Source organism: Sabethes cyaneus, chromosome 2, assembly GCF_943734655.1.
Source record: "Sabethes cyaneus chromosome 2, idSabCyanKW18_F2, whole genome shotgun sequence".
In the NCBI taxonomy this organism is placed as follows: domain Eukaryota; kingdom Metazoa; phylum Arthropoda; class Insecta; order Diptera; family Culicidae; genus Sabethes; species Sabethes cyaneus.
In genome coordinates, this window is record NC_071354.1 from 28858288 (window position 1) to 28872008 (window position 13721).

General features: G+C 42.4%; 2 protein-coding genes across 2 annotated transcripts; both read left to right on the forward strand.

Moving 5' to 3' along the window:
- Positions 1–1737: 1737 nt before the first annotated feature.
- Positions 1738–9740, forward strand: LOC128737855 (uncharacterized). Its single transcript, XM_053832589.1, has 3 exons — positions 1738–1807; positions 8302–8498; positions 8565–9740. Exons 1-3 carry the CDS (start codon positions 1738–1740, stop codon positions 9738–9740), a joined length of 1443 nt encoding a protein of 480 aa, XP_053688564.1.
- Positions 9741–10092: 352 nt separating this feature from the next.
- Positions 10093–11658, forward strand: LOC128735219 (uncharacterized). The gene is made up of 3 exons (XM_053829712.1): positions 10093–10162; positions 10222–10418; positions 10486–11658. The coding sequence occupies exons 1-3, from the start codon at positions 10093–10095 to the stop codon at positions 11656–11658; spliced, it is 1440 nt and encodes a 479-aa protein (XP_053685687.1).
- Positions 11659–13721: the final 2063 nt, after the last annotated feature.

Sequence of the window (13721 nt, forward strand, 5' to 3'; positions counted from 1 at the left end):
TTCCTCTAACAACCACTCGCAACTATATACAAGTACCTCAGAACACAGGTACCCAGGTACCTACTCGAACCTGCTCGAAATCACCAAATTAGCAGTCAAATCAGCCCTCCCAGCCATCAGGGGGTACGTTCTTCAGCGGGTGGCACCGGGTCCCACACCAGCCAGCGCAGCCATGCCATGATGGAAGCCATTCTTCATTACATCGTTTCATGTTTGTTTACGCACCATTTATATTCAACCCGAGGTCCGCGATCCGGCCACTTTGAATTGAAAATTCTACACACTCATCCATCAGCCGGGTCGAGAATCCGCGCGCAATACTTACTTAATATGTATAAACATTTATTAATTGACCAACATCGTTCGTAGGTTTCCTGCATAACAACATCTGTAGCATGGCCAGAACCTAAGCTCTGATTGAGAACGGATTAAATAAATTTGTTCTTTAGTCATTGTGATCGCTGTAATTTTGTCTAGCAAAAAAAACCTCAAACAAGTTTCGAAGCCAGATCACGTTTACCAATAATGTTCATTCCCGGAGAGACTTTTTACTGCACATCAAACATTTTAAATGGATAGTGCATCATCAAACTGTTGACAGCACCAGTTAGAGTGAAATAAAGCTCGGCAACATTTTCTATCGCAATCCGTAACGCCTAACGTGTAAACTAAACTTGCTTCGGGTTCGTGATTCCAAGTAAAACGGTGTTCGTCCGGCGACTGCTTCTGTTTGCCCAGCGAATTAGAACCATACAGCTGCTATGGTCTCTCGGAAGCGAAGTGAAGATCAGCTGAATCACTGCTCAAATTCTAACCATAATTTAGTCCAACAAATCGTGATCCGTCTATTTGCTCTGCCGATCCCCGGGAAGAATTCCGGGGAAAAGTTTTGAACTCCTGGTTAAAGTGTTCAAAGAATTTTGTTTTTTTTTGAAACTCGAAAGACTATATCAAAAATTGTGCAAGCTCAGACTAAATCATTACGTTAAATAATTGCTGCAACCTTCAATATTAAGAAGATGAGAACGACACTGTTCGATGAATTAGTGTTTATTTTTCGCGGATACGTTCTTCGTAGTAAAGTGTTTCATCAATTGGAACATTCAATATTTGCTGAACTGGTTAACGAAGACAAGTTAGCTGATTTAAATACTTAACTCATCGCTTGGTGGCTAGATAGATGGGAAGTTTCACGATACTCAAAAGAAAATTATTTTCGAAATTATACCATGAATTGTCTGAATTAAATGTTAAAAACTTCATCTTGTTCCGATTGTCATTACAACATTTTATTCAAAATTTGATGCCTAATTAGTTGTTCCCAATCGACACCGGAAACGCGACGGGGTTAGCCGTTAGTGACGCATCGTATTCGCCCTCTACCTGTTATCAGGTGGACAAAGATATGATTCAACAACAGCCATATATGCGCTGCATTATCAACGCACATGACAATCTATTGTTTTTTTTTCTTTTCTGTTCCATCCAATCGGCTTCGGGGCCCTCGTCGAAAGCCCCGTTTTAAGCAAGATAACAATTCGCCACCTCTCCGTGTCACGCACCGGTGGACGGGTGCACAACAAGACTAATTGAAAATTCAATTTCTCCCTCCAGTTTGCTACGGGAAACGATACGGGAAGGATTCGCTAAACCGATTAGCTTTGTTTGACTAGTTTACATCTGAAAAGAAAAAAAGACTTAAACAGTAAAGTAAGGTGAAATCATTGCATCAACGTCATGGTGTCCTGTGGAGAATGGGTCGAAATGTCCCAAAAGAACAAACCACAATCCAACACACTAGCAGCAGGTTAGTTAACTTTTTTTTGTTTGGCGAAAGAAAATCTCACAAAAAATAAGTTTCAAAATCCGTTTAGTTGTTTGTTTGCAATTTTCGGCTAATAAAATAGAATAAAAATTCAACGCCTGGTTTGGTTTGGTCGTAATAATACCAGCCGAATACGACAAGTGCAAAAAGTCACTTCAAGATAACGAAAAATAATTTCGGTTGTCCCGGTTGATAATGCACAACTGTGCTAGATAATAAACAATTATTGTTGACTCAAGTATACGGGTGCTACGTCAGTGTTTATGTTTGCGGAAGAGCATTACTCAGTGTTTAGAAGTTTACTGTTTTGTGAAAGGAAGTCAATGAGCTAGCTTCGCTAGATTGCTCGCACCGTAAACATAGCAATCGGTTTAATAAATATGGTAAAAGACTGGGAGAAGGCTTGGCATGGGTTTTCGCTAGTATGTCAAAATTATATCGTTCTAACAAGAAGCAAGTTGATGTAATTTACAGAGACATGAAAGCTGCTCTGGATAGAATTGATCATGCAAAATCCTTGCGTAAACTTTCCCTGTTACGGATATCGTAAGAGATGATTCATTGGCTAAGCTTGTACTTACGTGGAAGATTGCTGCGTTTGAAACTCGGTTCCTGTATTGCTACGCACTTTTTGAACATATCTGGAGTTCCGCAAGGTAGCAATATGAGCTCGCTGCTTTTCTCGCTATTTGTCAACAACTACACATTCCCGTTGGACGCTGGTTGCAGACTTATATATACAGATGACCTAAAACTGTGTTGGTGGTTAAAAAATTGACGATTTTCACCGCCTACAAGCTTTACTCGATGTATTTATTGTTTGGTACAATAACTGGCTTACAATAAGTGTTGCGAAATGCGAGGTGATGAGTTTTTACGGCTTTCTTAGTTCCCGATTTTCTTAGTTATCAGATTGATGGAATTCAGCTGCCTGAGAGCAGTTTGAGAGCACGTTAATTGGGCTGTTCGTTGGTTGATTAGGCCATGCTCCAACTAAAACGCACTTCTAGTCGAAAAATAGCAGTTAAGTGACACAAAACCTTTTTTTGATTTTTTGAACCCTCCCCCCTTCTCCGTATCACTGAAGACTATCACCCCCCTTACCCAAACCCCCCTCTTGTCATCCAGCGATTTGTACAACTGCTATTTGTGCTATGCTATCCAAATGCAAGAGAAACACACTCGTTTACACATTCACACATTCGACCCTTCCTCCCCCTTGTAAGAGAGCGAGAGAGCGTTCCCTGCTGTCGACCTTTTCTACGCTGATTCTTTTATATCAAAGAACATGTGTGAAAAGCTAATAGAAGAACCGTCCAGGTATTCCGGAGTTATCGGTGGAGTTCAAACTCGCGTTTCTCGCTTCTCCTCCCCTTCCCACTTTTTGACTCAAATTTATCCGAAAAAAACATGATAAAGTTGATTCATTTTATCTGCCAATTTAAGGCTCTAGTATCTTTCTACAATTCGTTCTCTTTTAGTTTCGTTGTAATTTAATTTTAATCGTATCGTTTTGGGTGTTGAGTTTGCGTCTGAAAACTGCACGAACTCATACATCATACATAGCACACTAGATCGCCGCGTGCGACCGACACGGTTTGCTATTTTCTTCACGCACAAAATTACATCGGTTAGTGTATATACGCATTTTTTCTTTGTTTTGCTTAATAATTTGTCAGTTACGCTGCTAAAAATCGGCAGTTTATTTCAAAAGTGTTAATTCAATCTATAGAAACATTTCCCATCATTGATTTGCTTCAAAAAATTATTGTTTATGAAATATGACAAGTGTCCGTCTTTCCCGCAGTGTCCGTCTTTACCGCCCTTCCCCTATGGCAAACAACAACGAAACAGACTTGTCGGGTCTGTTTGGGATGTTTCTGAAAACGATGGTAGCATCAAAATGTATTCTCCGGAAGAACTCGCGGACATTAACCTTCACTATGGCGTCGCTAATTGTTTAGCAACGACAGCCCCAGCAAGGAGTATGGTTGTAGATTTTTCGACCGACGAAGTGATCACAAGACGTGCATAAGCCAAGTTGCATAATAGCCCCAAGTCCCCCTGGAGGTTAAAATGCGTTCTTTCCACACTACATGCTCAAGAGCTGCTGCTGCCTGCGGGCGCTAGCTCTTGGGGGTGCCAAAAAGGACCTGCATTTCAGAAGAGCATTAGCAATAAAATGGTGAAGCACTTCGTATCCGCTGAATAGAGCCGATCTGACGATTTCAACATCCTCCCCCGCGAGAAAGGCGAAAGCTTTGAACGGAAACCTAGTTCCGGTCACCCGATAGTACTGCGCTACCGTAACGTGCAGTAGAAGCTGAAGATGAAGACCGAGAGTAAGGTGGTCTCAGCGTTCCACACCTTAGGCCGGGAGGTTGGGGTAACCGGCTACAGGTGCTGGTGAAAACATCTTTCTGGCGAAGGACAATGTCGCGGTCATAATGAGCGTCGGAAACTACTTGACGCTGGGCGGCTACGACTGACAGAGAACCGAGGTACTTTACGTCCCCAACCAAGAAGATAAACGATGACGCGAGAAGATCATTCTGTGACTGACGATCAGTGAAAAGAGAATGTTCAAGCCGTTGTTGTTTTGTTCGGGGTTTACTATAAACGAGAAGATACGAAGATACAATACGAAGTACCCACCGGAAGTTGCCGCCTCCACTAAAATCTGACTGGTAATTCACTCAATGGGGATTCTTTCGGCTTTGCGGTCTTATAAAACTTGAGTTGCCGCCTTCATCATGAAGTGTCACGCAAAGGACGCGCAAGTCTTTTGGCCGACCCTAGTCTTGGCCCATCACGCCAAAAGATTAACCGGCTGAAGATAAAAGTTATACCGACGATTATCAACTCTCTCATCCATCCCCAACTACTGTCAATGAAATTTTTTTTGCGAAGCTCAAATGGAGCATTTACTCCAATAATTTTGTGACCAAAACTAAAACCAAAACTCTACTCTACTCTACTCTACTCTACTCTACTCTACTCTACTCTACTCTACTCTACTCTACTCTACTCTACTCTACTCTACTCTACTCTACTCTACTCTACTCTACTCTACTCTACTCTACTCTACTCTACTCTACTCTACTCTACTCTACTCTACTCTACTCTACTCTACTCTACTCTACTCTACTCTACTCTACTCTACTCTACTCTACTCTACTCTACTCTACTCTACTCTACTCTACTCTACTCTACTCTACTCTACTCTACTCTACTCTACTCTACTCTACTCTACTCTACTCTACTCTACTCTACTCTACTCTACTCTACTCTACTCTACTCTACTCTACTCTACTCTACTCTACTCTACTCTACTCTACTCTACTCTACTCTACTCTACTCTACTCTACTCTACTCTACTCTACTCTACTCTACTCTACTCTACTCTACTCTACTCTACTCTACTCTACTCTACTCTACTCTACTCTACTTACTCTACTCTACTCTACTCTACTTTGGGATTTATAGCAGCAACCGAATAATGCATAGGATCAATAGAATGGTTAATTAATCCGTTTTTATTGAAGGCCAGTTTTTGATTCCTGGTCAACTGATCGTTTGTTTACATCACTCTAAGCCTATCGAGGCGGCAAAAGTAGAAAGCTCTTTAAAAGCTCATTGATGTGGCGAAACTTTGAGACCGTGGTGCTGTTTTTTCGGAAATCGCTAGTGCAACGAAATATGTGCGCAACCAAATATCTATTAAATAATTCCAGATTATACGTTTTATAAACACGTAATGATCTAAATGACCAATTAAATTTATTTTCCATTAGCAATTATGTTTTGCTGAGCGTTTGTAGATATGTAGCGGTTCGATAAATGGAATGACAACTTTTAGAAAATTATAACAGCACTGGAAGCACTGATTACGTAGTGAAAGCGTGTGCTGCCAATACAGATGCATTTTCAAGGTACAAAACAATACATGCATCGAACAGTATCCATTTATCCAGTCATCTTTGAGCCATTTTCGGGTTTCCCTTAACGGGAAACTAGCAGTCATTAACTTTTCGTCGGGAAGCCCAATTTCGGAAGCAGTTTTTGGGCGCAAAACAGAGGTTCTGTATTAAAAAATGTATTCACTACATTCTCCTTGCCAATGTGAACACAGCGAAAATATTTCCTTGAACAGCATTTTTGTTTCAAACAAAAAATCTGATTTTGAAATGTACAACATCAATGACGACTTATTTCACCTTAAGGCGGTATACGATTCAGTCAAACGAAATGAGCTGCGGTAGATAATGCTAGAACATAGCGGGAGAGACCTTAGTCACTTTCGTGACGTTTGATGGACTGAAGCAAGGGGATGCACTCCCTAACCTGCTATTCAATATTGCATTGAAAGGTGCAAAGCAAACGTGAAATAAAACGGGACTTTCGTCACGAAATCTGACATGCTTCTTGGTTTTGCGGATGACGTTGATATCATCGGAATTAACCGTAGAGCAGTGGAAGAGGCCTTAGCAGCGAAATTAAGACTTATCATTAACACCGCCAGAACGAGGTACATGGTTGCTGGCAGGAAACGTGGGAGTCCAAACGGTGTTGGTGCCGAGGTGGAGCTGGATGGGGAACGATATGGAGTAGTAGAGGAATTCATGTACATACCTTGGTACGCTCGTGACATGTGACAACGATGAAAGCCGCGCAGACGACACGACGAATTGCAGCCGCGAATCGGGCTTTCTACGGATTACGTAGCCAGCTGAAGTTCCGTAGTTTGCAAATTCGCACAAAGCTGGCACTCTACGCCAAAAGAAGCTGGCCGACGAGTGCTTGGGGGTTTGGGGCGTAAACTTTTGTGATTAATACTTGGTGGTAAAATAGAAATCGGAATGAACCACGAGCTGTTTCAAGTATACAAATATCCTGATATAGTGAAGGTAGTAGGATGTGATAGGCTGCATTGGGCTTGGCACGTGGCCAGAATGCCCGACGAAAAAGTGTCCAAAACTATTTTCAGCAGAGAACCAGGAAGAAGCCGTAGACCTCGGGACAGACCCCAAAAACTCGATGGATGTGTGCTGGCGATGACGACGCATGGTCAACTGGTATTCGAGGGGATTAGCGAACGGCAGCCTAGGACTGACAGTACTGGAGGACCATAATTCGTTCGGCGTATTATAAAGTATAGAAACGTAAAGTATTATAAGCGAAAGTCGTGCTTTCTATGGGCTTCACAAACCATCGCTGTCAAACATACTAAACTTCCGTACAAAGTGTACCCGGTACAAGACGCTCTTTAGATCGGTTGTTCGCTACGGACATAAAACTCTAACAATACTGGAGGAGGACCTTCGAATACTTGAAGTCACAGAACAAGTGCCAGAAACGATTTTTGGCGGCGTACAGGAGAACAAAGCATAGTATGGAAGCGGGGGATGAACAATGTACTCACGCAGCTCTTCGACCAGTCCAGAATTAAACATGTGGCTGAGGGTGGACGTATATGATGGGTAGGGCAAAGGGTTGCGAAGATGATGTTTGTTACAAATCCGGTAGATACAAGACGACCAGGATCGCAACGAGCAAGATAGTTAAAATGTCCCTTGGTATGTTCTCCAAATCCTAAGCTTTTTACGAAGCCTGCCCTTCATGATGATCTAACACTTCTCAACAGGGCGAAGTTCTGGCAGGGGCGGGGGGTTGGTGTCTTTTGGCATAAAAACACTGTTATCTATGTACCAAGCTAACACTGGCCGTGTATCTCGCCTCCATGAGATCACAGGAACAGCAGAAGGCGCTCTGGAGGCACTCGTCCTGGTAAATTTGACCATTGATGGGTGTTAATCGTGATATACGGCTGGCCGTACCTTGCCGTGACTACAGATGTCTTGACAAACCAACAACTTTTTTCCGAATTTGTCCACCTTTTTCTTCGTTATCTCATCAGAAACTGCATTGTGCAGTAGTAAGTCCCGTCGTCCATCATGACGCATCGCAATTTCGTCAGCCGCTCTCGTTACAATTTCCTGGCACAGGTTTCGGCCACCGTAATTTGTTTGTTGTTCTGGTTTGATATTTTCAGGCCGATTTGAAGACGTAGGGGCCGGCACGATTCATCGTTTCTTGGACAAATCAGATGGAAACATCTGCCTTTTTCGTCGCATTGCGTATCGAAAGTTTTGGCCGGCGACACTTGAACGGACTCAACGGCTTTCTGGCTTTCGCCAGGTCAGGTACATGACCACCGCGGGGTCGTCTAGGCTTCCTATAATGACTTTACCGTCCGGGATATCGTTAAACAGTGCCATCTGTGGGACGCAGTCGAATATTCGATAATCACTTTCAAATAAATTGTTTAGTATTATTGAGTTATTGAAAAGAATGTTATTTTGTCTTGTTAATATCCTTCGATTATTCCAAATTCTTTCGTCATTTCTAAATTTTTAATATAAGCCATATTTGTTATCTATTCAAACATTTTGTTTTTCTTGATTTGCCTCCTCCAGCCATCATGACCCTCATAACCACCGGAATGATAATGGGTTCCACGATCCTCAACATGGATCTCCACAGCCAGACGTGGACGCGCGGAAATTCGAACAGTGCCGTCCTATTTACAACGCTTGTTTTCTTCCTCGCGGCTGTAGTCGGTTCCATCGCTGGATACTTCCTTGTCGAGCGCCATGAAAAGAAACCTATTTCGGTAAGTTGATTGTTACTTAGAGCTCTCTCCCACGACACCTTGATCTTACATGATCGCATTCGGCAGAAAGTTTACCTGGTGCTGGCGCTCGTTGCCAGCGTCCTTCTGGTTGCTATTCCCGATCACATCGTCGCTGTAGCGTTTGCACGCGTTCTGCTCGGCCTGTCGCACGGCATGGCTTACCTGGTGGTGCTGATTCATGGTGCCGAAGTGGCCATCAAGGAACTGCGCGGTATGAACATGACGGCGGTTAACTATTGTCTCATGGTCGGCGTGATAACGCACGGAGCGTTGAGTCCAACCGCCACCTACGGCTATGACCTTCAACCGAATCGGATCGTCGGCATTCTGGGTTTGACCTACATTGTATTGGGAGGTGGATTGGCTCAGTTTTTGACGTACGAATCGCCGGTCTATTTGATCCAGCGTGGGCGCGATGCGGAAGCGATACAATCGATGATGAAACTTCGCCACGAATCGACGGAAACTTGGGAAATTCGAAACGACTATATTGAACTGAAGACGATGGTTCAGGAGGATGAGGAAACGTCTCGGTCGATTTTTGAAGACGGGAACCTTCGGCCGTTGGTTCTGATGGCACTTTGCAAGTTGGCTAGTGTTTTGTCGTTCAATATGGCGCTTAATCTCGTTCGGTTGTACATTCTGGATGAGCTGTTCGGTATGGAGACGTACAGTATATCGGCCATCATGATTTTGATGATTCGGTTGATTATGGGAGTGTTGTTTTTGTTTACAATCGACCGATTCGGACGACGGGCACCGATGATAATGTCATCAGTGGGAAGTGGGGTGATCTTGACCGTGATGGGAATCATATATCTGGTAGCAGATTACATTAACGAAGACGTCGGCATTGCAATCATGCTAACATACGAAGTGGTCGCTTCCAGCGGTCTGACCTTTGTCCCGGATGTTTACACGTCGGAAGCATTTAACACGAAGAAAAAAGCAGCGTCAATCGCGGTTGTGCATACAGTGGAAAATATCTTGCAACTAATCATCGTTGCGGTTACGTTTTCCTGGAACTTCAAATCAGAAGAGTACCAAGGTGGTGTGATGTTGTTCTGCGGAATTCCGCTGGTGATCCTTACTGGAGTGTTTTACCGTTGGCTACCGGAAACGACCAAGATGACCATCCGACAGACACGAACGGAGTTCTCCAAGCGTGGAGAGATCGTTTTTAGCGGAACGAAGCAACCACACGCCAATTTGAATGATTAATAAATTTTGATAAAAAAAATGGTATTTAACATTCGTATCAAGAAAAATAATTGAGAAACCCACAACTGACTTGGGGAAGTGAAAGCATTTCAAAATAAGCTGACTAATTCATTTATTCTTAAGCTCTGACCGACGGCAAAGATTAGCGAGAATTAATTACCAAAGTTGACTAAACCCTATTGCTACAGTGACTGCTGCTGCTGGCACTTATCAGTATCGATTCCGATTGCGATATACATGATATGCAATCAAACCTGGCGGAGGGACAACGACGAACGGTGACATGTCAAACATAAATTAGTCTGTCGTTTACTGTTCCCGGTGATACACGCTAGCCTCAAACTAGGACAAAATGGGAGGATGCACAGAGTGGTGTGAAAGAAGTCAAAAAAATAAAATGCAAACAAATACCCTGCTCAGCGGTAAAAAAATTTTCAAAATTAGAATACCAACTTTTTACACGCAAATTGTCGTTCCACAGGTATTGCAACATTAGTTATGTGTGGTTTTTTCGTCGGATCCAGCATATTCAATGTGCATCTGCGTTACCAAAGCTGGACCCTCGGCCACTCGGACTCAGTGCTTCTACTAATTGTGAATCTGTTCTACGTAGCGGCCTTCGCCGGTTCCCTGGTTGGTGCTTTTCTGATACATCACTATGAGAAACTTTTCCTTTCCGTAAGTCTTCCACAAAAAAATTCAAATTTACACCCGTTCCAACAAAACCCTTTGATACAATTCGTAGAGAATCTACCTCCTGATGCTGGCCATCGCCAGTATCCTGTGGACGATCATCCCAACGGACACGCTTGGGACTGCCTTTGCTCGGGTGTTTGCCGGTTTTGCCTACGGAATGGCCTACCTTGCGGTTCTAATTCACGGCGGTGAAGTGCTGATCAAGGAACATCGGGGCATGGTCATCGGATGCATCAACCATGTTCTGTTCTTCGGTATTATTGCTCACGGTGCGGTCAGTCCGGTCGCACTAACGGACATAAACCTGGAATCAACTCGAATCATCGGTATCATCGGCATCATGGTCACCCTATTCGCGACTCTAATCGGACAGTTTATGACCTATGAATCGCCGGTTTTTCTGGTACAGAAAGGTCGCGACGCCGAAGCTATTCAATCTCTGATGAAGCTACGGTTGGAATCGATGGAAACGATCGAAATCCGGGAAGCTTACATCGACATCAAAGTGATGCTGCAGGAGGATTCTCTCGCAACCGGCTCGATTTTGGCGGACGGAAATTGGCGACCACTTCTGCTGCTTTGCCTGGGCAAGCTAGCAGCCGTTTTTTCCTTCAATGCAGCCCTCAATCAGGTTCAACTTTCGGTCGTCGATTTGCTGTACGATCTGCCGTATTACAGCATTTCCGGTGCAGTGATTCTGTGCATCCGAATGGTGGGAGGTTTATTCTTCGTTTACATCGTGGATTTGGTCGGTCGAAAGCCCCAGCAAGTGCTGTCTACATTTCTCTGCGGTGCCATGCTGATTTCACTGGGAATAGTCTATCTGGTGTTTGATAATGTGGACAAAAATGTTGGTGGATCCTTGTTCCTGGTTTACGCACTGCTAGCCTGTACCGGAGTAACCCTTGTGCCGGACGTACACCAATCGGAAGCTTTTCCAACCGGAAAGAAAGCTGCCTCGATAGTCGTCGTTCAACTGATCGAAAGTGCTGCCCAAATTTTGTTCATTTCGGTTACGTTCACGTGGAACTTCGAAAACACCGCGATTTACGGAGGAATCCTTCTGACCTGCGGCATACCACTCATCCTTATTGCTATTCTACTGTTTGTGATGCTACCCGAAACGATAAAATTAACTCTCCGACAATCGAGGGCAGCATTTGCCCGAAAACCATCCATCTATGAAATCAGTTCAGATGGAAAGGAGAGCCCATATTATTGACACCTATGCTTTTATGTGTATTCATTGAACTCCTCGCACTCGAATAGTGGATTCTTTCGCATCGTAGTATCGTATCGTGGGATTGTATGGTTATGCCGAGATAAGCGATTGCGCTAGCGTAGCTGTAACCAAAGATAAGGACTGTCAAACAGTAGGTAGGTTAATGTCAATGCTGAATTACGGCGAAGCTTCCGATAAGCCGGAACCAAGCTTAACCGGGCTTAATGCATACGTTTTTCAACAAAACGATAAAACTAGTTTTTGTTATCTGTCAGATGTGAAAACTCCCTCGTACATATTCATAGCAACAGCATCGTTCAAGTTACCTTCAGGTCAAGAGAACTAAATTTTTACAATTTGACAAAATAACGGTAAGTGCTATTATTTATTGGTATGAAAACATCGTAAATTCCTCGGCTTCCTCGGCTCAGTGATTTACAATACAGCTGTCGCTGTCGCTAAGTTTCCTACCATTTACAAACAAAAGATTAATTAGTAGGCAGCATTGAGTTGAAATAATATGGAGCCAAAATTAAGATAAATGTCACGAGAAAAAGCCTCAAGCAGTAAATAATTTATTGGTTTCGTAGGTTTTATCCATTTGCGAGTTCAAAATCAATCACAAATTTTCAGATATCTCTTCTCAGTGGATCCGCCCTTTATTATCCCCCATAACCATAACTCCTACACCTTTTTGACTTCCGGTCACCTGCGCAACTTCAATCGGTCTAACTGCAAGAGACACTCAAGCCCTCTTACTTATTCGGACCTCATCCCCCTGTCAACCCCGATGCTGATTCCCTTATGTAAAGGAACATTTGTGCCAAATTTGGTGGAGAACGGTCAAAGCGCTTTGGAGTTATGGCGGAATATACATACAAATATACAAACATACTCACGTTTACTTTTATATACAAAGTGTTGGGTAGCTTAATACAGATATTTCGGTGGGTGATAGAGGACCACTTCTCCTTTTTCGCGTATGGTCAAATCTCAATGAGTTACTAAAAAATTTTAATTTTCGGTACTGTTTGCCTCAAGACAGCTCTATTAAAAAAATTATGCTAGCTAACTTCATTCGGAAGCTGAGAAAATTTTGAGTTGAAAATCGCTCCTAAACCTCCTACTCACGAAATTTAGTAACTTTTGAGAAGCAAAATGCTTTGAAATAAGTGTTTTTCAAGGCTTTTTATCAAATTTCTCCTAAAAAAGTGTGAAAAAACTGATTGCTTTTATTTACCAATTTGAAGGTCTGGTACCGTTTTGCAATTCTGTCTTTGACGTGAAATAGGGTAAGGAACGAGTTAAGCAGTGTTACCTATTTTAATCAGTTGAACATAAATGATCCGAAAATGCACTTTTTTATTCATATTTTCAAAATCTTTTGATAGGATCATCTTCACAAATCACTTAACCATACATTTGATTCACACAAACACAATTTACTGGGTTTCCGACAAGAAATATGATGAATTAAAAATTGTTGTCCAAAAACGTACATTTTTCAACTGCTCTTCAGCAATCACCACCTCGCTACTAACGAATTCATCAAAATTTCAGCACTGATTACAACCACTCTGAAAGTCAAGCACTCAATTGTCACATACCATATTATTCACTCTCTTTTTTTCTATTATCTAAGGCTTTGTCACTAGCCAAAAGTTTTATTATTTTCTAACAAAACTGAAAACAAATTCTGAATTGGCGAAACCTGTTCACCACTAGCAGCAGCTGCAGCACAACTGATGAACTATCGTGTTGCCAAGACACTGTTTCGGTTCTGGAAATAAGAATTTTATGTTTGAAATTAACTGAAACCTCCTATGGTGAAAACGTGGTTCAATACTTTCAAGAGAAATGTATGTTCATAATTAATTTTTCTTTATTAAAAACAACACAAAAGACAGCTTTATCAATAATTTTCGAAAATTTTCTCAGTGATTTAATAATGCAACGATGTGTTTCAATGTTATTTGCTTTGACAACACTGTTCTGAGTCGGATCGTTTGTACTGCTATATGTTTACCTCTTTTGTTCTCCCACCATCCTTATGAACAGCCAGT

Coding starts and splice junctions, on each gene's coding strand:
- LOC128737855 (XM_053832589.1), top strand. CDS start 1,738: ATGGTGTCCTGTGGAGAATGGGTCGAAATGTCCCAAAAGAACAAACCA. Junction 1,808..8,301: donor ATCCAACACACTAGCAGCAG/GTTAGTTAACTT, acceptor TGCCTCCTCCAG/CCATCATGACCCTCATAACC. Junction 8,499..8,564: donor ATGAAAAGAAACCTATTTCG/GTAAGTTGATTG, acceptor CGCATTCGGCAG/AAAGTTTACCTGGTGCTGGC.
- LOC128735219 (XM_053829712.1), top strand. CDS start 10,093: ATGGGAGGATGCACAGAGTGGTGTGAAAGAAGTCAAAAAAATAAAATG. Junction 10,163..10,221: donor AACAAATACCCTGCTCAGCG/GTAAAAAAATTT, acceptor GTCGTTCCACAG/GTATTGCAACATTAGTTATG. Junction 10,419..10,485: donor ATGAGAAACTTTTCCTTTCC/GTAAGTCTTCCA, acceptor TACAATTCGTAG/AGAATCTACCTCCTGATGCT.